Source organism: Erithacus rubecula, assembly GCF_903797595.1.
Source record: "Erithacus rubecula genome assembly, chromosome: 3".
NCBI classification, from domain to species: Eukaryota; Metazoa; Chordata; class Aves; order Passeriformes; family Muscicapidae; genus Erithacus; species Erithacus rubecula.
Genome location: NC_136689.1, coordinates 109689197 through 109715630, shown reverse-complemented (window position 1 = coordinate 109715630; position 26434 = coordinate 109689197). Strand labels below are relative to the sequence as shown.

The 26434-nt window shown below is 43.2% G+C and overlaps 1 protein-coding gene across 2 annotated transcripts in view; it reads right to left on the bottom strand.

The window, feature by feature from the left end:
- Nucleotides 1–25297, bottom strand: part of RGS20 (regulator of G protein signaling 20) — a gene marked incomplete at its 5' end in the record, with an annotated part of 38519 nt that extends 13222 nt beyond the window's left edge. Inside the window, 2 exons of one of the 2 annotated variants that reach the window (XM_079299875.1) lie at nt 21507–21650; nt 25230–25297. In XM_079299875.1, coding sequence (XP_079156001.1) covers nt 21507–21650; nt 25230–25262 — 177 coding nt within the window. Of the gene's footprint in view, nt 1–3421; nt 3521–21506; nt 21651–25229 lie in introns of those variants that run through there. The other variant, XM_079299874.1, reaches the window with a different exon arrangement.
- Between the last annotated feature and the right edge of the window lie 1137 nt (nt 25298–26434).

The window sequence follows — 26434 nt, the reverse complement described above, 5'->3', positions numbered from 1 at the left end:
GAGGTTAGCAGAAAGGAGACTGGCAGCACATGGAATAAACTAGATTTTTATGTCACTGCTCTGCCCAAGTCTGTTAAAGGCTTCAGTGGATGAAGCTGCAAGTGAAAGTGTTACCCTGTAACTAACAGCTCTGGGACACTTTCACATCAAATATCCAGAAACTGAGTACCTTTGTATGTTTCACTTGATTTATTTTCCCAGAGTAGAAGCAGCTCAGAGGAGCAGAGTTCATCTATCCAGCTGAAAGCATTGCTTTACATTTCAAAAGGAATGGCTGAAAGGGTATTACACCCACATAGTAACAGGCAATGGTGCCTTGATCATGTCATCTTTAACAGGTATTTTTCTACCAATGCCTTAGATGTCTTCTGCTCGTTATTCTTTGGTATTCAGTTCTGCCCAGTTTGTTACCACATGAGGCCACTCTCTGCAAAAACTTCCTCCAGTAAAGTGTTTCTCTGAGTAAAATCTGGCTTTCCTGTTAGAAACCCAGTCACTTGGGGCTTCAATGGGATTTTTGTGGGGTTTTGTTTTTGTTTGCTTGTTTGTTTTAGAGAGATGCCCTACATTTCCTCGAGATAAAGAATTTCTTTAGTTTGGATTTTATCACAAGAGACTTAATTGAAAATATTACTCTAACATGTAATTAGGAGTGTCACAGCCATTATTTCTCCCGTAATAAGGGAAAGACATGAAAGAATTCTTTACCAGTTGCATAGAAAAAGCAACAAAAGCAACCTGTTGTTTCTGTCCAGCTGATAATATGGATGCTATGACAGTGGAGCAGGATGAATCTAAGTATGGCTATAACTTCATCCCATGCTGAGTCCTTCACAAACTAGGTCACTACAAACTGCAATTAAGTTAAATCAGTGTCAGGATCTTCTCCCCTGTACAGCACAAGCTGTCAGAATCCCTTGCCTTGTCTTCTGTAGCAGCTGGGGTCAGCCTCAGTGGATGTATGTCAATCACACTAACTGCTCAGCTCACTTGGAAGAAAAACCAACTTAAAACCCCACAGGCTTCTCCAGTGCTGGGATTTTTACCACTGCTTTAACCCTGCTTTTGCTGGCTCTGATGTCAGAGAAAGTACCTGCTTCTAGTTATTTTTATGCAGCCTCTTTTTAAGAAACAATAACATTTTTTAAAATCATTCATCCTAATATCTTACAAACCTCTCTACTATGCAGTGAAACTGGTGCCTGTAGCAGTTTACTCTGCTCACTTCCATTATCTCCTCCTGAGTGCTCGGTTGCAATGTGCTTAATTATGAATGGCCTCCAAAAAGCCCGTTTTACTGTACTATGAAGTGACTCATATCACGCAGAAGCTCTGACAACTCGCACCGGGTACTGGAGGCACATGGCGCTGTATTAGTCAGTGACTCATTTCACATTGTACTCGGTGCTGAGATCTGACTCACATTGAACTGTGTGAGAAGCTGACTGACATTGTACTGGTCTGAAAGCTGGTTTGAATCGGCATGACTCACTCTGGAGTGCATTAAGCGGTGATTCACACGCTGTTTCCTATTGATTCCGATTGTCGGGATTCACTTCGGATTGTACTACGCTGGCATCTGCTGCTCTGCAGGGCAGGCACTGTGACAGCAACCCTCTGCCTGGAGAGCTCGGCTGCAGTGCCAGCCGGCAGCGTCAGCCAGGAGAAGCAGTGCCAAAGACAATTTAATACTGAAGGAAGGTCAGGATTTGGCTTAGCACACATTCACTTTAGCCATGACACTTTCTGAGCATCCTTGCTTCACCTGTTTTGGCAAGTTTTGACAACAGCAAGTGAGGAGTAATGAACCTCTAGCTAAGAATCCTCTTACTTCTGAATGACAGATCTCCAGGGTATTTCCAAGACGCTGTCTCCTTGGTCACTTTTCTTAGTGAAAAGAAGATGGGATGAATTTCTGTTGCTTATATGTTTCAAGTTCATCAACATTTGACCTGAGGTCCAAGAGAAACAGGCACCCTACAGGAGCCTGAAAACTCCTTCCCAGTACTTTAAGCTCTGTCCTTACATACCACTTCTCACTCTGAAATAAGTTCACAATTCTAAGCGAGGGGTAGAGAGGTGTAAAACAGCCTAGGGGATGCTTCTGTGATTAAATATTTGGGGCCCAGAGTAAAGCTATTAAAGTAAGCATTGATGCGAGGAGCAGATAATAAAATTAAAGGGAAAATAAAATAACTGTTCTCTCACCTTTGAGCATTTTATAAAACATAGTGCTAGTGTTATGTTCAGCTGGCTCTGAGTTTAGACACACACTCCTAATTTTAATATGACGTTCCTAATTTTAGGAATCACAGCCAGGAATCTCCTGGCAGATAATGATGCTGGTATTCCGTTTAGTCAAACTGGTGTTTACTGTTTCTGGTCCTGTAATACAGTGTGTAGCAGTGGTGTAGATACCTCCACAGCAATAGCTCTGTAGAGCACTGGATTTGATGCTGACATTCTGTTTGTGCAACAGAGGTACAAGGAGACTCCCTGCCATTACGTCATAGCGACGAGTGCCATATGAAAAGTTTTCGTTTTACATTTTCCAACAGCAAAAAATGGAATAATGGAACAGTTGCATCAAGTAAATTACACGGCTATTAAATTACTGTAGGTCCTTACTGGAGTGTACAAGGATAATCTTATTTCAGTTTCTGTATTTGTGTCCGATTTTCGTTACAAGCTTTTTCTTACCCACTGACATTACCTAATGACAGAGCTCAGGAAGGGCTTTCTCTTCTCTAAGGATGCTTGAATAGGCAGGCTGGTGCTGGAAGACTCTCTACGGAAGCAGTCGCCTGTTGCTGCTTTTCTCTCTAACTTGGCAGGGGAGCCCCGGGCTCCGAGAGCAGCCGCCCCGCGGGACCCTTCACGGTGGGGCGGGGGCAGGGATGCTGCCTCATCTTGGGCCGATCGTGAGACGAGGCAAAGGGCCCTGAGCTCATGGCAGGGACCGAGCCCGGGTGTTACCTGCGCTGGGGCAGGGAGGTGAAGCGGCCCCGGGTGCGATCCCGCTCCAGGGAGGGATGCTGACCCTGCTCCCGGCGCCGAGCTCAGCCGGGCGCTACCCGGGCTCTGCGCTGAGAGCTCCTGGGGACAGAGCCGGGTGCTCCCGGGCTGCAGCTCCCGACCCTCCCGGAGACCCGGGGGCAACGCCTTTGGCCCCGAGTCCCTGCCGTTCGTCCCGGGGACGGCGGCCACAACCGCTGTCCCGTCCCGGCCGCGGGGCCGCCGCCGGCACCGCCGCCCGTCCCGTCCCGTCCCGTCCCGTCCCGTCCCGTCCCGTCCCGTCCCGTCCCGTCCCGCCCCGCCCCGCCGCACCAGGGGCGGCTCCCGCTGCGGCACGGGGGTCGCGGTGCCCGGAGCGCGGGATGCGGAGCCCGGCTGCCGCCGGGCGGGACCGAGCGCTACTCACAGTGTCGGCGGCGGGGCCCGGCCGGGCGTCCTCGCACGCTTCCCCTCCAGTCCCGGCGGGCCGGGCGACCGGGAGCGGCGGCTCGCCAGCCCCACGCATGCGCCCGGCCCCCGCGGGCTCGACTCACGGCGCGGCCGCGGGTGGGCTCGCTCGCCGTGGCCGGAGCCGGAGCAGCGTGGCCGGCAGCCCGCCTTCCCCGCCCCGGCACGGCCCGACGGGGTGCGCTGCTACGGGTCGCCCCTGGCTAGGCGAACACCGGGGGCTGCTACGGCTCAGAGCCGGTTTGCAATGGGATTAAACGCAGCAGTGCCCGCACCGCGGCGGCGGACTGGGGAGGGCGCGGGGGGAGCCATGGGACAGGAGCCGCAGGGAGAAATCCCGGAGAGATCGGCGGGAGAGCGTGTGAGTGGAGAGTGTGTGTGCGTGTGCCTGTGTGTGTGTGTGCGCTGATGGGAGGGAGTGGGAAGGGCTTGGAGAGGCGGCGGTGCCGCCGTGGGGCTCGGTGCTGATGCTTCAGTGTTCACAGATGCCTTAGAGGAGAGCCGGGCTTGCCAAGCCGGGGCTGGAAACATGCTAGCATTTTAAGCAACTGCATGTTAAGATACACGTCTCCTCTCCCCTAGCCGCCTCCTGCCTTCCAGCGGCTCTCCCGGCTCTCCTCTCCCGTTCGGCGGGGCAGGTGTGACACGGCTGCGGCAGCGCGGCTCCGCGCAAGGCGTGTGCCGGGGCGGCCGCGCTGGGCGCTCACCGCGCTCCTCAGAGCCGCCCCTAGGAACATCGCCACGTTTAGGGGATTCTCTCCCTAAGTGATCCGCCACCTCCACCCCCGAGCAGCCGTCTGCCGGGCAAGGGTTAACGGGACGACTGCGGCTTGCTAGCACCTCCGCCGTTCCCGGGCAGACCGACACTGTCTTCCAGTGAAACCAAGACTGATCGGGTGTGTGAACGCTCTGCGCGTTCCCGGTTTCCGGAGCTGGGTACCGGGTTGCCGTCGGGGCTATTCCCTTCCCGCCCGCTCTGCTCCCGGGTGCGGAGCAGCGCGGCCGCAGGAGCCGCCAGCGGAGCCGGGGGCGCTGGGGATGGTGAATGGAACCAGCGGGTTTCGCTGCGGAGCCCGGGGGCTGTGCCGCCGAGCTCGCCCTGCGCTCCCCAGACTCCCACGCCGGTGCCGGCTGCCGGCACGTGGGCGGCCAGCGGCTTCCCTGGCGCGGGGAGCAGCAGGAGAAGGCAGGGGTGGACGCGGGCCCGGGAGCGGTACTCACGGCGCCGGCAGGCTCGGGGGCAGCGCAGGGTGGCGGCGCGGCTCCGTGGCACGCCGGGCATCTCCGGAGCTCCGCGGGGAGGCGGCGGGGCGGCGGCGGGGCCGGGGCGGGGGCCGGCCGAGGCTCGGCCCAGCGGCCCCGCAGCAGGGCGGCCAGCGGGCAGCGGGCGGGCGCCCCGCTCCCGGCCAGCAGCGCCGCCAAGCCCGCGGGACACAAGCGCGGCTCCGCGGCGGCTCGACGGGGCGCCGAGACGAAGCGCGGGCAAGGCCGGCGGGCGGGGAGCTGCGGCCGCAGGAAGGGGCTGGAGAGCAGAGCTGGCAGCGAGGCGAGGGGCCTGGCAGGCCTCGGAGTCTGCGGCGAGCGGGGGAGGTGTGGGAGCGGAGGGACGGGCGGGAAGAGAAAGAGAAGAAAGAGAAACACAAAGTGAGCATCACCGAGGGGGCAGGCGGGGACCAGCACACCCCACAGTGCTAAGATGAGGGTTGGAGTGGTGGCAGCCGTGAAATCACACCTTGCTGCCCTCGCCCCCACGTACATGCTGTCCTCTTAACTTTTCTAATCCGGTCCTTCAGGTGGGGGCTGGAGGACAGCTCTTGTACCCACTGGCCAGTACCCACTGGGGTTCGGGGCTGGCCGTAGTGCCAGAAGAGCACGAGGATGAATTTGGCCACTTAAAACCTACACCCAAAGAGCACCTCCCAAAAAATCCCCGCCGGAAAAGCCACCCGCAGACGGCGGATGGAGCTGCGGGGCCGGTAGAGCCACCGCCGCCCGGACCTGTCCAGGGTCCTGATCCTGCCCCGCCGCCTCCTGCCGTGGCCGGGTAGCTCGGCGGGCCCGCCCTGATCTGCGGGCGTCAGGGTAGAGTGACCTTGCCCTTCCTTGCCTAGTGTCATTGTCCTGCAGAGAGGGAGCCACCCTGATGGAGCACGGGCCCCGAGGAGGAACAGACAGTAATCACCACTCTGCTTCCCTTTTGTCTAGCAATGATTTCTACCTGTTTTTGTTTGGGGCTTCATTATTTCATCAAGGTTTAGCCCATGTCAAAACACTGCGCCTATTTCTGGCCTACAACCAGACATCGAAGAGACAGAGAGGAGCTGAAGGCTACACAGTGTGAAGAAAGCCCTTCCCTCAGTGATGGTGCTGCCCTAGAAGGCCAAAGGCACTGCCACAACAATGGAGAACACGGCTGTGGTGCCATGGATGCCAGGGAAGGTGCTTGTTAGAGCTGAAATCAGCGGGGAAAGCTGCCATTCCTACACAGAAGGAGAGCTTGCTGTTGCTTAGCAGCAGAGAGTTCCCCTAGGTCTGTTTGGAGAGGTGAACTATGGCAGAAACCGGACAAGGTTCCCAGGAGATCAGAAAAATTAGGAAGGTTGATTCCCACCCACAACCCCACTCAGTGTTCCTCCTGCCTGGTGGCAAGGAGCCCTTCTGCAAATCCCTGCCCTTTAGGTTGTGGCAGAAAACACAGAACTGGTGTTGAACAGATTGCTGTGCCAAACTACAATTGCCAAGGCCCAGAATGGACCTATGGAGATATTATGGGTTTGACAAGTAGGATTAAATGACACTGTTTCACTTCACTCCTTGGCAGAAAAAAAGGGAGCAAAGTTTCAGTAAGTGTACTGAGGTGTTTGTTTATGTGTTTTAAGATTAAGCTCAAAACACCTGTTAACACCACTGGCTTTTGCATTCAGCTTGTAAATGTTTCTCCCCTAAGAACCCTCTAGACTACAGTCTCAGGGTTAATCTTAGCAGGAATGCTTGATCAAGTTCAGGTTTAGAATGCTGGCAGAGTGTAAACCCCTCAGAAGGTATGTTCTTGCTCCATCATCCTTTCCATTTGTCTCAGGAGAGTCAGGATCTGTTCTTGCCCATGGCAGGGGGTTTGGAATGAGATAATCTTTAATGTCCCTTCCAACCCAAACCATTCTATGGTTTTTGCTAACATCTTATTAACGAAGGCTATACATATTTTTTTTTCAAAATTCATGATGCATAGTGATGGTGCAGAGTATTGTATAAAAATATGGTATTTATGCTCCCTAGCATAAATGGTGTTAGATAAACAAAGCCACCTAAGCTAACTAATCAACTTCCAGTGATTGAGGTTTGTAGGCAACTCTGTCTTGCTCTGTAGGCAGGTACCTCTGCATCACTGTGTACCCAACCACATCCTGAAACAGCTGAGTGGTGTGGAGGCATAAAGTCCTCACAAAATTGTTAACATAGTCCTCTTCTTTTCTCCCTGAATGATGAATGCAGGCTGATGTCCAGCTGCATGAGACAGAACTGCATAAACAAAGGCTTGGACTTCAATGAAATGGGTTTTGGAGTTGAGAGAGATGAGACACAGACAGGAACCCTTTCTCTCCCTGAAGGAATGTGAGTATGTGTTTCTCATGCATGAAAGAAAATTCCCTCAGTCACCAGAGCAGCTTGCACTGTATGTGTCTCTGTGACCTTACTCTTGGTCCCCTCTACTGCTCTACTTTGTTCAGATTAATTCAACTTCACTGGACAGAGAGAAAGCAAAATGTCAATCTAGCAAGACATGGGAGTATATTTGACCTTGCACTTATTTCTGTTTCAAAAAATAAGTTGTGGAAAATTGAGAGTTTACGTGTGAGCTGTGTGTTTAATAAATTATCCCATATAGTGGCACCTTTTTTCTGTAACATACAAGGTAAATAATAAATCAGGAGATCTAGTTTAAATATTGATATTATCTACCATTATATCAGGCATTAGAAAACCCACCTTCACCCTTTACTTGACTTTCCTGAATATTTCACATTAGACTCATAAGTTCTTGATAAACTTCTAGGAGGAAATTCTATCCAGAATGCTGTAGTTTTCTTTTATTCTAAATGAGACAGGAATGGTTTTATATGAAGGTCCTTTGCTATTTAATATTGTTCCTTTGGATGTTTCTTAGACTCCACCCTCCTTCTTTCTGCAAACTTATCCAGTTAACACTTTTTTCTAATTTTGCCTTCGTGGAGATGAAGAAATCTGTTATTGTTTTTATTAATTGTATTTCATTTTTAGTGAAAACTTGTATGGCAACTTTTTATTTTTTCTTTTTAGTTTGTTCTCACTGTTCAGAACAGGTGATAAGAAAGAAAACACAGAACATGTATCTGTATTTTAATACCATTGCATTCCAGCACTCTTGCAGTCACAGGTCAATGGGTGACATAAGGCACCTACCAGCTCTTCTGGGGCCTGTTTGCCTTTAAGGTGTGAGGGCTGATTGCTGGTCTCATACCTGAACTTCTGCTCCCTGCCCAAGGAGAGGTCATACACGTCTGTATGGCAGCTTTTGTGTTCTAGTCTATTTCAGTGTTTATTACTCCCTTAAATTGTCTAAAAGACAGTTTCTAGACCATTGAATGGAGCTGATTCATACTGAATTAGGGAGCAATTCAAACAAAGAAGAAGAAGCCATTTTTTTACATTTTTCATTGACATTCAAGTGCACTTGTTACAAATAATTTTGAAAGTTGATAGGCTTTTCTGGGAAAGGAGATATTTTCAGGAGAATGAGTTTCCAGGAACTTTAATTTTCTTTATGCATCAGCAGTATTGTAGTGTTTGCTTTCCCTTACCCCTTAATAAAAGCTAAAAATGTAAAAAGAAAAATAAAACAAAACATGTATTTAAATAACCATATTTTGAAGTGAACATAATACCTGTGATATTATGGGAAACAGCTTTGCTGAATTTTTAAATACCTTTAATTTTTCAACATCAGTTTCTTACAGGCATAAGCCACTTTTCTTTATGGATCTATTAGTAGTTGTTTTCAAGTAGGAAATGAAGTTTCAGTATTGGTGGGAGGCAGAATAAACTGGTGTCTCCAAACATGTAAGACCAACCATAGAGTGGCATGGTTCCACAGAGCATTAACTAAGCTGTCCTACATGCAGGGATGCCTGTTAGTATTAAATTTTTCATCAGCATTGACAGTGGTGTGTTAATTAATCAGTAGAATTTATTTTGTAAGCTAAATTGTGAAAGCCCCACTGTCTTGTCACTCATGCAGTCACAGGGTACCTCAGCCTTTTGCTGGAGGATTAGGTTTCCCCAAGATCTGTTGCTAAAACCTGTGATTGCATTACATTAAGGCTTGAAATGTTATTAGAATGGTTAGACTTGATTTAGATCTCAGTGCAGGCAGAATGTTTTTGCAGGTGATGGCTCTTCTTAGTGCTGAGATAATTATTTCATCACTGCAAGGTCGTTTTCTACGGTGCTGTATTTTCTCAGGGTTGTCCAGTCCCATATGTATATTCTGACAAAACCCTTAGCTTCAGTATTTATATCAGTCAGTGTCTGCTCCAAAGCTGCAGGAAGCCTCTGCTGTCTCTTCTCACAGCTCTGTTTCTTTTCCACTCCTACATATCACATCTTTATTACTTCTAAGGCAGAGGAAACTTAAAGAGAAATAACATTTGAGATGGAATTCAATATTTGATATAAGGATATTTTCTCCAGCAATAGCACTGAATGCTGGGTTTCAGCTCAGTGGTGTTCTACTCCCCATTCTGGCCCAGTCCAGCTGATGGGTGCAGATCTGTGGGGTTTGTGAGCCCTGGGATCATGCTCTGTGGCATAATTCGTGATGCAGAGGTTTTGGCAGATTTACAGACTACACAGGAAGGTGGTGGCTTGGGCAGAGAAGGTCTAATTAGAAACTGCAGTGTGGCACACACAAAAATGAAACCTATGCTGAAGTGCAAATGTGCTAAGAAACTCATTACTTTAACTTGTCATGTTTGGCAAATTGAATCTTCACTACATTGTCTGATCCTCTCACTTGATGTATGACATTAAATAATTAAAAATATAATGCCAACTACATTTTGTTTTAAACCATGAGGTTAGCAGTCATCTCTAATTCTATTCCTCCCCCCCCCCCAAACCTTTGAATTACTTAGAATCATTGAAAATCCTTACAGGTCTTGATTTAAAAAGCAAAATCTCTTCCATCACGACCATGTTCTGTTAGTGCATGTGCCAGCGACGACATGATAGACCCTGTAGTAAATCTCTGGTCAAAATGTTGATCAGAAAAAATTCCCTTCTACATACAAAAATGGTGAGTTTCCAGACGATGGAGGAAGTGGCTCAGGGACGCTCATTACAAGCTCCCAGAAGGTGTCACTGTGCACCTACTATTTGAATGGGGAAACAGCATTTAAGGATTAGTGTCAAAGCACTCTTCCTCCTTTTTCTATTAGGGCACCTCTCCTCTGCCCATATGGAAATTAAATGATCGATTGTAGAACTATATATCTTTTTTTTTATGATAGGAAAAGTAAAAATATCTTCATAGTATCACTGTCACTCAAGAGGTACCTACTCAACCATAACCTGCAGAAGTATCTCTGATATTCTGGGTCACACATAACCTTATTTTTACAAAGGATCCTTACCACACATGCTTGCAAGGTCATAAATATAGTTAAAGAAGACATCAAAACTGCCATGAATGCAATTTTTAGGTCTTAGAGAGCAGTTTGTAGTTATGTTCCAGAGCTGATTCAGACAAGGAGATTAACAGGGAAATTTGTAACCAGTGTTCCTGAACAGATCGAGGCTTCAGAACCTTTGAGCAGTTCAAAGTGGGACTGAAAGCCTGGTTGCACAATGTGGCTGCACAGTAACATTCCAGCTTGACAAGATTCCTGAGGAAGACGCTGTGATTCTGCCATTAATTTTCATCAGGTTTTGGACCTTACAAAATATGGATCAATCAGAAAATTATGCAGTCATGTTAAAAGCCTGATGGGAGAAAATATAATTCACTTGTAGGACTGGTGGTGGAGAACATGAAAGGGGAAATACACTATGATTCCTTTGAAAAAGAAGAACAAAATTATAAACAGCAGGCAATGAGAGACTGCTGAAGAGTATGAGGTTAAAGGGCAGTATCAATGAGAATGTTGCAGACTGGTGCTGTATGAAAACTCTGTATTATTTACAAACTAGATTGAGCTGGTGAAGTATTTATCCAGCATCTTAAAAAGACATAGGAATGATGATGAGAGGAAAAGGAGCTGATTTGATAAGAATGATAGTGAGGAGAAGGGATGAACGTATTTTGAAAAAGGGAAAAATTCAGGTGTTATCTATCCCAGTGTACTGATTTATCAGTGGTACCACTCTTTTAAGGAGGTCAGATTGTTATGTAAAAGTGAGTATCCGTGTGGAAGTAAGGAGCAAGTCCTGGAGTTTCCTCGAACAATCTCTTGCTAACAATCTTTAGTTCAGAGATGCCTTCTGCAATTTTACCCCCCAGAGGAGTATCTAGAGGAGTATTTATTAGTATCTAGTATCTAGATTAGAGAGACTGTAATTACAGACAGCATAAGTTACTGGCTGAATGTCATACTTGCTTTAGGCTTGAAGGATCATAACAAATGGTATCAGTTCCTAGGTCTCCTTTGATGCTGCAGATACTGAGTTACAAGTCAGACAGAGGGTCTCAATGAGACAAAGAAATAAAGAAACAAACAAAAAACTCCAAACAAACAAAAACCTAATAAACAATAACAAAAAACCGCAACAAAGATCCAACCTAGAGTTACAGAGCTTTGGGGGAGGTGCTTAACGTGCTTCTGTGAAACCATGTTTCTCCTGTTTGATGTACAGAGACACTGACTCTCCATTCTGCAGGCTGGGCTTTTCTTCAGGGCACTCCAGGGCTGCCTACCATGTTTCCCTGCCCTGCACTTTGCTTTGGATTCAAGAATTGTCCTGAGAGAGGGAGAGCAGCACTCCAAATGGACAGAATTTTGGACATTTCTACTTTTGTTTCCCATCTTTGTGCATCACTGTTTGAACCCACTCACTTACATGGCCATACTTGAGGCTTGATTCCCGCGGTTACACTACTGCTTTGAAAGACCATGTTCTCCTCCTAGGCAGACAAAATGCCTTGTTCAATCTCCTTCTTGCAGTTTATTTCAAACTTACCTCCTGACCAAACACAGAAAAGACAAGGTGGAACTGAAATTGTCATGTCTGCAATAGCCTAACCTCTTCCTCTGTTCTGTAACACTTCCAACTTATTTCTCCTGATGATTTGGAACGATTGGTAAGAACCTGTTTAAAGTGTGCCTGTTTAGAACCCAGAGGGATAAATGAGAGAGCATAGTTTTTTTATGAGTCTGAAACAATTTTATAACCAGACCATGCCACTGTTTTCCAGGTAAATTATTCAATAAGACGCTATTCTTGTACTGAAATGCAGTGCATGCATTTATCTGCACAGTCTGTATGAACAGAATAAATGCAGTGCAACGAGAACGACTTGTCTGTCATCAAAACAGCAACCATCTTCAGAATCAAACATTTCAGTGAACATTAGGTTATGCTAGTTGAATAAATGCTAGGAAGAAATGTCCTTGGCTTTTAAGGGCTGTGACTCACTTTGTCAATCTTATGACTGGAAAACTATTCCATGCCAAACCATTCAGAATATCTGGATGTAAACTGAGAAATATTGTTTAACCCTCTTATTCTAATATAAAAATTATAGATGCCCTGCGCATTACCATGCAGAATTCTGGGTAATGGAAATTAGTAAATGGAGCAAAAATTTGCAAATGAAAAAACAGGATGAGGGGTCAGAGAGGAACAACTCAGCTCCTTTTCCAGCACAGTCTGAGCACCTCTGCAAATCTGAGCATGAGTCTCTAGTACCAAAAAGCACAGAGGGTGTGAGTGCCAAAACTCATCTGGGATACTAAACTACAATATTAGCAAGCCCAAAGACAACTGTCTCAGAAGAATTCATGTGTTTGAACAAATTGGTTTGGTAATAAACAGAAAACAGCATGGATTTGACAAAACAAAGCACTGCAATGCAAGAAGATTAATACTTTAAAATATTATGATTTGTCTGCCTTTCATAATAAATTGTTATACAGTTCAAGAACAAATAATTTAACTTGTTTTGGTCGAAGCCTGACCCACTGTTTTGCTCTTAACTTGATTACTCTCAAAGGAAACAATGAAGTGAACAGATCAGTGAGAACCGTTTTCATTTTATTTAGTCCTAAAATAAATCACACAAAATGTCACAGGAAAAATCACAGCTACTTCCTGAAATTAAGCCATGTTCACAGCTGGAAGAGAATAAATAAAACAAATTTTAGCCTTTCCCCTTTTTCTGTATGAGTTCCTCAGCATAGATCTGACATCTCTAGGCTCCTGTAAATAATTTCATCCTTCTTGTGAGAGTAATTAAGTGCTTGCTACAGTGATCCAGAAAAAATGATGTGACATTTTGTGAGACAATCAGCTGCTGCCTGGCAGGCATCACCAGGCAGCTCCTGATTTATTTTAGACTGTTCTTAACTTTAACAGTTGATACAGTATTTTAGATGAAATTTATTTTGAGAATAACACTAGAAGTATAATACTGGAGGCAATTAGCCTCCTGAGCTGTTTTCATCCATATAAGGTGGTAGAATAAATACCTGTTAGGTTAAAGATCTCAACATTTAATTTTCTGAAAGTTTTGGAATCAGCATTAGAACAGGTCCAAGCCTTCTGAGACACACAGAGCAGTCAGTATGCAGGCACAGGCTTCTGCAAGCCAGGCTGAACCAGTTTACCTGCTCAGAGATCCTTGCCATTTCCCAAGTGTTATCCCTTAGCCCATGTTTTGGATGAGTCTGATGGAAAACTTATGTTCTGCCTACCTCACTTTTAAATTTTAATGCTCACGAAGAAATACTTACATTGCAGAATTACTACATTGTACATAAATAAGAGGTTTTCAACCCCCACGTGGTCTCTGAGAGAAGAGTGATGGTCTCTTCTTTGCATTTCCAGGCTTGGCATGGCTTTGGCTTTGACCTTCTAAGATTGATGCACCTAGCTGTCAGCTAGCAACATGGAGCTGGGCTTTGAATGTAAGATATTTGTGACAGGATTCTGATCACTTTTTGCATCCCTTTTTTGACTGGTTGAAACTGCTGTATGTAAAGATGCAAATAAATGGGAGTAAAAACTGTCCTGTTATTGCATGGAAGAGGCCAGCAAATGTAGGGCTGAGTAAGTATTAAAAGGCTTGAAATAAACATTTATTTTTTGCAGAGCTTTGAAATTTTTGTGGGAAGAAATTACTGTGAAAAACCATGTATGGAAATAATAATTTTTGTGTCTTTGCACCAGTCTTGGGAAATGCATGTCAGGTAGCATGCATTGTATACAAACAGGCAAGGAGAAGTAAATTACTCTTCATGCTCACAGTTCATATAGAAAATAGTAAGGAATTGAAACAGCAGGAAGGTATATTTAGGCTGATCCTAGCAGCAAATGTCAGATAACACTTTCAAACTCTCACCCAGAGCTGCCTTTGATAATCTTAGATCACAGAATGAGTTGGGTTGGAAGAGACCTTAAAAATCATCTGTTTCCAAGCTCCCACACTGATGAACAGGGACACCTCCATCCAGCCTGGCCTTGAGCACTTCCAGGGATGGGGCTCCCACAGCCTCTCTGGGCAACCTGCATTCCAGTGCCTCACCACCCTCACAGTCAAGAATTTCTTCTTCGTATCTAATCTAAACCTACTCTCTTTCAGTTTCAGGCCATTTGCCCTTATCCTGCCACTCCATGCCCTTGTAAAAACTCCCTCTCCAGCTTTTCTGTGTGTCCCTTTTAGGTACTGGAAGTCAGCACTAAGGTCTCCCTGGAACCCATTTTTCTCCCGGAATGACAACCTCAACTCTCTTAGTCTGTCTTTGTAGGAGAGCTGTTCCAGCCCTCTGATTACCATGATATTGCACCCCACATCATTCTCCTGGCATCTTGCAGTGGAAGGATTTCCTAATCTGGTACTTCAGGATTCCTCTGGCACTCAGAAATCCCTGAGAAATAAGAGCTGAAAAAAATCCAAAATTCACCTTTCAATTAGAAATAAGGTGTATTGGAAATAAATCAGAGTACAATGGGAATGCTATAATCAGGTGATTTCTAACACACCATGGCACCAAGGCTGAACTGCACAACAGAGTAACACCAATTGCATTATGCTAGGCTGGTGATGCAGAGAGGTACATAATTTAATTTTTTATTTTTTTAATTTTATCTAAAGTAATTTAATTCCATTAAGTTTGAGTGTGAGAAGTATATCATCCTTCTGACTTCCAGACACCCAAATTAGATGCCTTTTCAAGAAGGTCCCCGTGGTCTTCCAGAGAAATGTTGCTTTTCGCAATGTCCTTTGTCTAAATTGTTAAGTCTTGCTGGTGAAAGGATATAGCAAACTAATGTATTTGTACATCTGAAGTTACCCATAACTCAAATGGCTTAATTTAGATTTAGGCTGAGTTGGTTATTTATTAATCAGCATGACATTTTGTTCCATTTAAAGAAGGTCATTGTAAATTAATAAAAACAATCTCTGTCATTCAGGTCAGTCTAGAATTGTTTTGCTGAAAAATTTCCAGAATTAATGTAAAAGCAGTTTGCCTTTTGATTTTCATATTCATTAAATTCTTTCTGACAGTAATATCTTAATCAGCCCAGGAATCTATATGTTTCCCATTTCAAAGGTGAATATATGAAAATGAAGCTTTAGGACTATTTCAATAGTAAAATATGTAAAACACTAAATTGGAAAAACACATTTTGCAAATTAGTACCAATTATCTATAAGGACTAGAAAATTTGCATTAATGTGCAAGTAATCCACCCATTAATGTGTAGCACATTATTATTTTGACAACTTTTACAAAAGAATGCCCTCTGATTGCTGTCTATGCAGCTATTATTGGCTCATAGACAATGCTGAGCAATACAGCCAGCTATTCTCTGAAAAGTGTTTCTGGATTCAAAAAGAGAAGAATTTATGAATTAAAAATATTATGCCGTGTAATTACAGAACAGCTTGAAAAGAAAGACTCTTTGAAGAGTTCTTTTGTTTCACAGAATAATTGAGATTGGAATGGGTCCTCTGCATATTGTCTTTTTCTGACTCCTGCTCCTCAGGCTTTGTAGATCTGTGCTGAGCAGGGCTTGGATTCCTCTGAGGATGAAGACTTCAAAACTTCTCTAGGCAATGTCTCCTACCACCCCTGCAATAAAACACCACATAGTTTTCTGTTCATAGAACAGACAGAAAGGCACATTTACCTATTCTTACTTTCATGCATAATCTTAAAGATTAAAAGATAATGTTTTAAAAAGAGTTATATTTAATGGTTTGAGCTGCCTGGAGCAGATTAGTATACTACAAACACCTAGAGGAAATGTGGGAAGAAAACCCCAAACCCAGCATGAAAGATCTCTGCAAGGCTGTGCAGGGGTAACCAGCAAGAGGTGAAAATGAGTCCCATCCACTGACAAAAGCTAAACCAGAGGGTCACTGCATGTCTTTCAAGGCTAGGTCTGCTGAAGGGTGCCCCATTCACAGCACACAGTGCTCCTCCACTGCTCCCAGCAGGATCCACAGAGCTGAATCAGCCTCTCCTGGCCAACCATTCCCAGTTGATGTACAGGGCACAACACCCCATGGTGTGGAATGGCCCTTTGGACAGTTTGGGTCAGTTCTCCTGGCCCTGCTCCCTCCCAGTTTTTGTGCACCCACTCACCGACAGAACGTGGCAAACAGAAAAGTCCTTGATGTAGGCAAACAGAGCTCAGCAACATATAAAACTTCACTTTGTTAGTAATATTAACATTCACATTCTCACACTGAATCCAAAACACAGCTCTGTATCAGTCACTTGGAAGAAAACTAAGTTTATCCCAGCTGAAACCAAGAGAACCCTGCAGGTCTCATAAGGGTTGATGGAGTCTGTAAAAATGTGCAGACTAGCCCTTCCTTAACTACTGAAAGCACTTCAGGGACAGGATATACTATTGTTATAAAGGATACATGTCCAGAAAACAAAATTAACCACCAGAGAACATCACAGAGGGATAATGATCTCCAGCTTGTCCTAGAAATAACTTTGCCTACCTTTAAAACTAAGTGCATATGATTTTACTTTATTATCTTACTCCATAACTATTTGACAAAATACCCACTCTTATCCCTATCAAACAGTATACTGTATCACCAAAGAAGTAGTCAGTATGAGTAGTTGCTTATAACTTGGTGGTTCTAAATGCCACATAATACTCCTATATCTCTCCCAGCATTCCGTCTCCCTTTGAAACCTTGCTCCTGAATAAAAAAAAAGCATCAAACAGGCCTCAAATTTTACATCTGCTGTGTAAGAATAATTATTTTGACACAGACAAAGAATGCTAGCTGCATCTGAAAGTGGCTCAATCCCAATACAGTTTGCATCCCCTGCTCATCTCAAACATAAGAGGTAATATGTGACTGTGAAACTATGTTTCAGCCTGTTTAACTATGTACAAGACCTATTCAAAAGGACAGGTGTGTGTTCTTGATATAAGCTACTGCTTGGTTTGTTCTCAACACCCTCTGACAATCACAAGCTTTCAGATACACAAAAGCTACCGTGACTAAGTATGAAAAGTATACTGCATCAAATAAACATTACTTGGTGGGGATTGTATTGACTGAAAAAGGTGAGTATAGTTACTAATACCAGGACTTTTCCTACTCTTATAAAAAATAAAGATAACATCTGACTTCAGAGGGACTATTAAGAATAACAGCAATTAATGACTGACAGCACTCATCACCCGAAGACACCGGAGTACTTGGATAAAAGCAATGTAATTATTCAACTGGCATGTCTTCCTTTGCAAATAACAACTTTTATGATTTTTGACCTTTCTGGAATTGTTTGTGATCAGATTCCTATTTTATGAAAGAAATTATGATTCACAGCAGTTTCCAAATAATTTAGGTGAGTTATGCACGGTCATGAGTGACTTTGACATTACAAGCAGTTCACAGAATAATGTTGGACATCTCCAGACCCAAAGGATTCCTGCAGAGCTGTGATCAGCTAGACAAAGGATAAAGGATGCCATACTTCCCTGGGGCTGCTCCTTCCCACAGGATGCTCGAGGCCATTTCGATTTCTGCCTGCTTCCCCACACAGAATTTAAATGGATAGGACTTGGCAAGCAGAAAAGCCATGCTGGTATAGCCAGGTATCATCAAGCCTCGGACTCCAGGTTATTGTTTAAGGAGGATTATTAATACTTGCTCTCTGCATCTCCTTGGCTCATACCTTCTCATTTAACACTATGCTTTTCTCCACCTCTCTGCTACATGCCCTGTGGAGGGAAGAAAGCCCTTACAGGTGAGGCAAATGTCAGCAGAAGCTGGAAAGTATTCTGCTTCACTCCCTAGCAAGAACAGGACTGCTGTCTCACAGAAGGTGAGCTGGAAGCAAAGGGATCCCACATCTCACATCCCATCCCCACCACTTGAGCAAGGCAAAATGAACATAGAGAAAAATTTCCAGAAATTTGTGAGATCATAAAACAGTATCACAGCAAGGTGGAATTCAACTCCTCAGATCAGATCCCACAACCACCAGGCAAGCCCACACTGAGAGGTGACAGCCAAGGTTGAGCCAGGAAGTCAGCCCAGGGTGGGAGGCTCCATTATGTGGCTGTCACTTTACTGGCGACCATCACTCCTTCAGGCTCAGCTCAAGGGACCAAGCTCTATGGGCTAAACTTAAACAGAGCTGCTGGGTCCATGGGGGAGGATGAAGGCCCCAGCTGAGGCTGGTCAGGGCCATGAACATTATTAATCACTCAGAGCCCTGACACTGCTTTCCTATCTGCACTTGCCCAGTCACTTGCTGTCTGTAGGTGTATTATTCACATAAACTCAACCAAATCTGGAGACTGTATGCTTAGAAACCACAGTTATGTTATAGAAATGAAACAGGTTCTAGCCAGGCATAATCTGGACATGAACTAAATTGTGGCAGCTCTCCAGGGAACATTCTCACCCTCTTCTGAGGAAAGGATAGCAATGAGCTCTGTGGAACAGGACTTTGGCTAAATTTTGTCCATAGTGAGAAAAACTGTGATATATTTAAAATCTTGCATTATGTCCCTATGCAGTGTGATGTTTCTGGGGTGTTTTATTGTGTTTACTTGCAAAAAGTTCCTCGGGGGCACACGTGAATGTGTTAGCTCTGGGTTAAGAAAGTCCTTGTATCTTTCAGTGGTAAAAAGCAGTTTATTCACTTCTGCTTTTTAACACTTCTATAAATCAAACATGCCAGAGAGAAAGGCCTTCTAAGCAATGCAAATGGAGATAGAAACAAACAACTCGTTGAGTTAATTTAAATGTCATGAAGAGAATTTAAAAGGCCTTTAAGCTCTGCCTACCACTTTTTGAAAACATTTTTCTTGTAATTCAGTTTCTCTTTCAAAGCACATTCTAGAATAAATAAACCTTACTCAAGTGTTCTGTTAAAATATTTAGGGCTTTTTTTCCTGGTTTGTTGAGTTTTTTTATTGAAAAATTTATTTAATATTTTTTACTGGCATGTCGAATTAAATGCCAACTTGCTCTCAAAAGCAGCCACCGGTCACTCCAAGAGGTACCAAATCTGAAATCTCATGTAAAGTGGAAGGGAACATGGGAATTAATGAGGACTGGAACTAGTCTGATCAAGGATCCTGCCATAATCTCTCTATAGCAACCAGTGGCACATATAGAAATGTTTTACCAAAAAACCCTGAATTTTCTGTACACTTCAATGCCACCAGGAATTATTAAAAAAAAATTGAACATGATCTCTGTTCTGGAAGTGTAAGTGACAATCTGGTCTTGAACCTTAAAAGCTTCAAGTTATTTTCCTAAATACTACTAGGAAATCATGTACACCCTTTGTGCCATGGCCCCCTATCAGTAAAAGAGAAAGTAATTTCCCTCCTATGTAAAGTAAAGCCTGCAGTTTATTTTTAGTTCCCCAACTCTGGGGCTGCACACACTTCTAGATGGGTAAGTCTAACCTCCTATCATGAACACAATCCTTGTAGACTCATTAGCTACCTGTAACATTGCTTACATTACATATGTGAAAGGATCACTTGCTGATATGGTTTATGAAGTTTTGAAGACATGTTCCCCCAGAGAATGTAGCCTCATACCTGAGCTTCCACATCACAGCAATTTCAACCCAGCTGAGCTCAGGAAGTGGTTACAGAACATCTCCTGAGCAATCTCTGCAGGCTGTCTCTGCTACCAGGGATGAGAACCACACCAGTAGAGCTGCAGCAGTCAGAAAAAAAAGCACTAAACAAAGTAAATGGGGCAGATAGCAAGCAGGAGATGAGAAGCTGGAAGCAGTGTTGTTAAAGGAACTGTGGACAATAGCTGGTTCTTAGCCTTCCAGTGGCATTTATGTCCTTCTACAACTAAATCCTTTGTAGAATAGAGAAATAATAAGTTATCCTCTGTGAGGTCGCTGACTCAGTCCTGTGCACCATGTTCTGAGACTCAGCAAGAAACAATAAATTCAGGCAATATCCCCAAAAACAATCAGCAAGCTGAAGGGAACAATTCACCTGGAGTGAATTAAAGGATGGCTAAATAAGAAACAGCTGGGTATATGAGTTATGAAGAACTCAATATCTGACTTTCAGAAACTGTGACTGTCAATGCTTAACTTCAGGAGCCATTGGGCTTATGACAAAACCCCTTTTTCCTTCAAGAGGGTCAAGAAGTCCCTAAGCTCATGTGCCAAATAGGCAGAAAACAGGACAGAATGACATGAAACTCTGAACAGAGTGTACTTTGTTCATTAATCAGAAAGAGTTTTCTGATAGCAGCAAACCAGGCTGAGCTTTTCCTCTCAGTGAAAGCAATGAAAGTAATTTCGAATTTCTGATGAGTGCATTCCTATCATTCAAATGAAATGGTCTCTTAGAAATGGATATAATTTGACTAAGGAAATGGGATGGAGAGATCAATTCCAGCTTTAACTTGAATCTTTGTAAGGCAGATATGGAATTGGGAATGGCTTCTTCCCCTGTCTTAGCTTTCAGCAACCCTGTCAAGAAGCTCAACTGGATACCCTTGCCCCTCTCTATGCTGGCTTTAAGCCTGAAAAAAGAAAACCTTTGTGGTTCCAGGAGTGCAGGACTTTGCTATCACATTCTTTTCCCTATCATGCGCAATGGTGCACCACATTTGTCTCAAAGCTTTAATAAAACACAGTTTCTTGCATTTGTTTCTCTTGCTGTGCTGCCTAGGGGTATGCATAAATAAATAATATCAGTTCACCCTTCAGGCAGCTTTCAGGTTTTTGACAAAATCTAGAAGATACATGACTATAGTTTGTAATTAAGGAATACTCTACTAAATCCACTACAATCCACTAAAGGGGATTTACTGTAACTCCCCAGGAGACTTCAGTACTATACAGTTTGATTTCTTTGCAGTATTATGCAGTTTGATTTCTTTGGCATGTCATCTTTAGTCCATTATCAATAAAAACAATCTGACATAGTATCAGTAAAAACTGCAGAACTCTTCAATGTCTAAAAACCATGAAGCAACATATTTTCCCTCACCCTTTTAGCAACAGATTAGCCTTACAAAATATGAGTAATTTTTGTTAAAAGGAAGTGTTTATTATATTCTTTGAAAGCAGACACTAAGTGGGAAGGCAGATCACCACCCCCTTTGTCACTGTGGTTGCAACATGCTGAGGAACAGAGGGCAGGGGATGAGGCTCAGGAAAAAAGAAAACTACATGAATAGTGATGTCTTGGTGATAAACAGCCTGTGGCTGTTTTTCATGATATTAATATTTTCTTTTTCCTCCTTTCCAGATATACCATTTCACTCCCTCCTACAGGACATTTGGATAATCAATCCTGCATTTTTTTCTTACCTTGAAAATCCACTGTGCAGCTTTAATATCTGCTTCATCTTCATTTTGGAGGTTCTCCTTTGCCTGGCAGTTGTCTGCATGGTAGCTGTGAGTCCTGAAGTAGAGCACAACTTGCCTCCACATCGAGAAATAAAAAGGCTGTTCCTGAATCAAATTTTACAATGATTTTTCTTGGAAAAGCACCACTTATATTTAATGATGAAACTAAACCAAATTCCAGACATTGGGCTGAATGACAACAACATAAAGAGTGCTTGTCCTCACACTGATGGACAAATGTCCAGGCCTTTTGCAGCTTGCCAGTTCTTCCTGCAGCCTCCAGCAGTCTGGAGACAAGCAGGATTATCTGCCCTCGGATATCTGCAGTGTCTCATCCCTTCAGCATGTGCCAGCTTAGAGATTAGATTTACAACTTTGTAGGTTTTAGTAAATTGCAAAGGAGAAAGGCACAGAGTGGTTGAACATGCCAGAAAAACAAGCTGTAACAACCATGAGACACTTTTTACCACCTAAGAATGAATGTATTCCAATCACAACTTGAAAGAAGCAGGAAGTCAGCACATAGTTACACTCTGCAGGCAGAACCAAATAGAGATGTCTGTCTCAGGTCAGTGGTACCTGCCAATCACATGTATTTGCTCATTGGCTGAACAGATGGCCTGCTGGTAATCCTTGCAGTGCCAGTGAAAACAGCATATGAGCAGCAGCCCTCTCAGGATAGAGACACACTAAATACAAGGACTAAGGCTCCAGGTAGATTATTAATAGATTCTTTGTCCCAGCTGTATAGAGGGCTGCCAGGTTTTTGCCAACATCCACTTGCTATTGTTTACATCTTTTTTTTCAAGCTGAGAAATGTGTCTAACCCAACAATTTTTTTTCTACCAAGAGTCCAAAGTTTTGACAATTCAGCATTGTCGATACAAGGTAGATATAACACATCTGCCCACATAGCATCTCTTGTGAGAAGAATTGCCTTGGTCACATTTCTGTCCTCTTTTCAGAGAAATCCAGTAAATGCTAAGGAGAAAAACTAAGAACAATGAGGCTTGACAAGGTTAATTGCACTAGAAGTCATCATACAGTAAACTCTGTTACAGAAAGCTGTAGCATAGCTCTGGTAATAAGTTGACTTTGTCAGAATTGCTGAGTTTTAGAAAAACAACTTTTTTTTTTCTTTTTTTTTTTTTTTTTTCCTTTTTTCCTAGCCAGGCTCACCATCAGCAGCACTGGGCAGCGGGCAGCTCAGCATTTATTTTTTTCTACAAAAAACTACTGTTCTGACTTTATCTTTTTCTGAGAGGATGAAGTTAGAGGATATATTGCTTTTCCTTTTTTATTTTTCTTCTAATTTAACCCTGAGGTGAGCTTTATTTCATCTGGTACTGCAGCAATTTCTGAGAGAAGAGCACTCCTTTTATACTTCCAAGTGTGGACCCCCTTGTACAGACAAAAGCTCTTGGCACAAAGCAACAGAGACTGGTGAAAGGAAGAGATGCTGTAGGCTCAAAGAGTGGCTGAAGACTCTTCAGCTTTCAAGAGAAAAAGCTTTCTTCAGCTTTTTAGAGAAGGGAATGCACATGAGACAGAGACGTGTCCTTATTCCCCAAAGTGATACACTCTACTGTTTTAACCCCAGATGCATTATTCCTCAAGGCTACACACAACAGTGCACTTGCCTTTCTGTTCCTGTTTTTGCATAGCACTTCACTTTCAATTTTCTGGCATTACAGCACTGCTCCATTATACTGGAAAAAAAATGTATTTATTACAATAACATGGAACATATTTCTTTCACAAAGACCACTCCTATTGCAGATAAGTTACATGTGGTTCCTTTACACTTCAGCTCCTTCCTGAGTTCATAAAACCTAATTTCAAAGAGGTGATCGAGCAATCAGAAGGTTGCCTGTTATAACATATGCACAACTGTAGTATAATAACTTTGTCAGGTCCTTTGGGTCAGAGATCTGATTAATCAAAAAAAAAAAAAAAAAATCCAAGTGATCTATGATCTATCAAATGATCTGTATCCTAGAAGTCAGATATGTCTATATTGGCTGCAGGAAGCAGGTGTTACTTGTTAAAAAGGATACTCACAAAATAATGTTTTTCTACCATAACACTCACAATAAAATGAAGATAAAATAAGAAGAGAAAACAAAGACAGATGAAGGAGTAAAAATCCAGTTCTAATGGACCAATCTTGCTAAAATTCCTCAGGACAAACATCTAATGAAGTACTCCACATCTTCTCCTATTGAAAAATCACTTCTGTTTCCATGGAAGGAGATCTCTTCAATGAGGCCTCTTCAACCCTCCACAATTAAACAGGAGAGAAAAAAAAACTATTTAAAATTTTGTGAATTGGAGAAGTGTGCTCACTTTTCTAACCTTCTAAACATATTTGGCTTGGCGAAACTTTCAAAGAATTTTTTCTATACATGTTAAATACCTATGCAGACATGCAGGAGCCAGGTGATGTACAGAATGCTGAAAGGTTAAATGGCAGCTATGCAAAACACTTCTGTAATTTGAAATAATATGTGATAGACAATGATACATTATTCTTATTACAAGAAAAAAAGGAGAACAGAAAAACACTCTCACGATCCAGCTGTCTGTAGCTTTAGTGTGAGGATGACTCATCTGCATTAGTTTTCTAGTATTAAACTACTGAGCATTCTTATTCTTTGTGATCCAGTAAATTGATTACTTTTATTCCTGTATGCTGACATGCTTTTCACTTTTCACTGTTTCACACATCAATAAAATCATCTAAACATAGCAACTTCAAGTGAAGCTGCATTGCCAGAAGTTAATGGACAATGTGACCAAAAATAGCTAAAAGAGAATTGTTTTGCACACCTGACTCCTAAAGGATACATGCTTGCCAAAAAATAGGCACACAGTGCTTTTACAGTCATTACCTTTAGCAAGATCCAGCACAAATAAGGCACCATGAGATGCTCCAAGCTGATGACACAGAATGGGTTTTTACTGGTTGTTGAGAATTGCCTTTTGCTGTCATAGTGGTGACAGGCACGCCAGAGAGGCTCCTGTAATAACTGTACAATTCTTTCCTTCCTCAAAGCTTTCCCTTGAAATGCAATGAAGTTCCTTCACACAGAGAGTGTCTCATAGGACTCACACTGGTAAAATTTTTCAGATGTGCCCAAGTATTTGAGGATGGGGAATAAGAACACGTGAATCTTGGTAGCTTACCGCCCTCTGTAAGGAGTAACATTGTCACCAGCAAAGTGTCTACTACACTATTCGCCTCCTTTCTCAAACATTTCTGACTGTGCTGAACAGAACTGTCTTCCACCAGATGCTTTTTGCACTCTGTTGAAGACCCTTCTGTACTATGAAAGCTGCTGTTTTCTTCCTAGCCTCTGCTGTATGTATCTCATGCAAGAGTTATGAACCAATGCCCAGACTTTCCCTCTTAACCCAGGAGAGTTGTTGGATGGAGTACCACACCTTACACACCTTGTCTGTACACATGAAGAACCCTGCAGAGGTGTGAGACATGACTGTCCCTTACAGACCTATAGTAACCTTGTGTTAATGTTTTGCCTTTATTCCATTGCATAGCATAGAAGAATATGTAAATTAAATATATCTGTATACAGGTATATTCAGGAATAAAATATTGTTTGCAATCTTTAACATGGCACATTGGGTTCACTAGTTTGATTCCTCTGCTAGAGATTCTATTACCTTGCCTGGCACAGATGTCATGCTTGCTCTCATAGTTCCTTAAATACCCCCCAGAATCTGTATTTAAAAAAAAAAAAAAAAAAAAAAAAAAAAAAAAAAAAAAAAAAAAAAAAAAAAAAAAAAAAAAAAAAAAAAAAAAAGAGAGAGAGAAGTAATCACCATTACAATTATTTCTCCCCTCTTTGCATTTCTCCTAATTCAGTAGATGCATACTTTCAACCATTATGCCTCACTCCAAGGTTACAGAAAAGTTACAGGGAAATATTTTTTACTGTAGCCTCTCAACAGCCTGGGACAAGAATAGTAAAGCCAGAGTCTGAAATTTATGATGAAGTCAGCATGCCAAACCACATCTTCTAAAACTTCTTTTCTCCAGATAAATGACTATGTTGCTGTAGTATTAAAATTTTGGCTGCAAATAGCAATCCATCATCTTTTAGCCAGACTCCAGGTTGAATGATGGTGATACATTCTTGCAGGTGGTGGAATTAGGCAAAAATATTCTGCTACAAAAAAAAGGCCACTGATGACCTGATGCATATTCTGAACAAGAGATCACACTGGGCACCAAACTGCAACCATAGACTTATAATTTTCTGCTTACAGTAAGGTACTGAAACAATACTGGAAACAGGAACTAGAGAGAACCATGGTCCTGTGCATACCTATACTCTGGTTCAGACAGAGTACTGTGGTACTCTTGGGTTAAACCAGAAGTGTGCTAAAGGGCTGGGGAAAATATCCTGAGCAAAGAAGGCTACAGTTTTTTTGATTATTTCCTTGAAACAGGTGACCCCTGGCAGAAGAAATGGTTTTGCATGTCTAAGCAAGAATTTAGGGCATTACCCCACTAGACATAGGGGCACATGGTAAGAAGCAACTCTGAGTCTTAGAACTGGGAGATGGAAATGTGCATTAAGAAGTGATGATTCCGTTTCCAAGGGTTTAGCTTGGAAACTTTTACTTAAACTGTTGAACTGAATTGGAAGGATGGAGGTGGAAGAATACCACACTTGACTTAGGTAAGAAAGTGCACAAAATCATCAGTGTTTTCAGTGCTGGGACAGTTTGGGGTTTTGGCAGTAGTATCATGGTGGACAACTGAGGCAGTTTCATGGAAGCAAAACCTGACGTGCAGAGTGGTAGCCTGTAGGATCACAGCACAGGCCTTTGTTGTGGTACAACCCCAGCTAAGCACCACACTG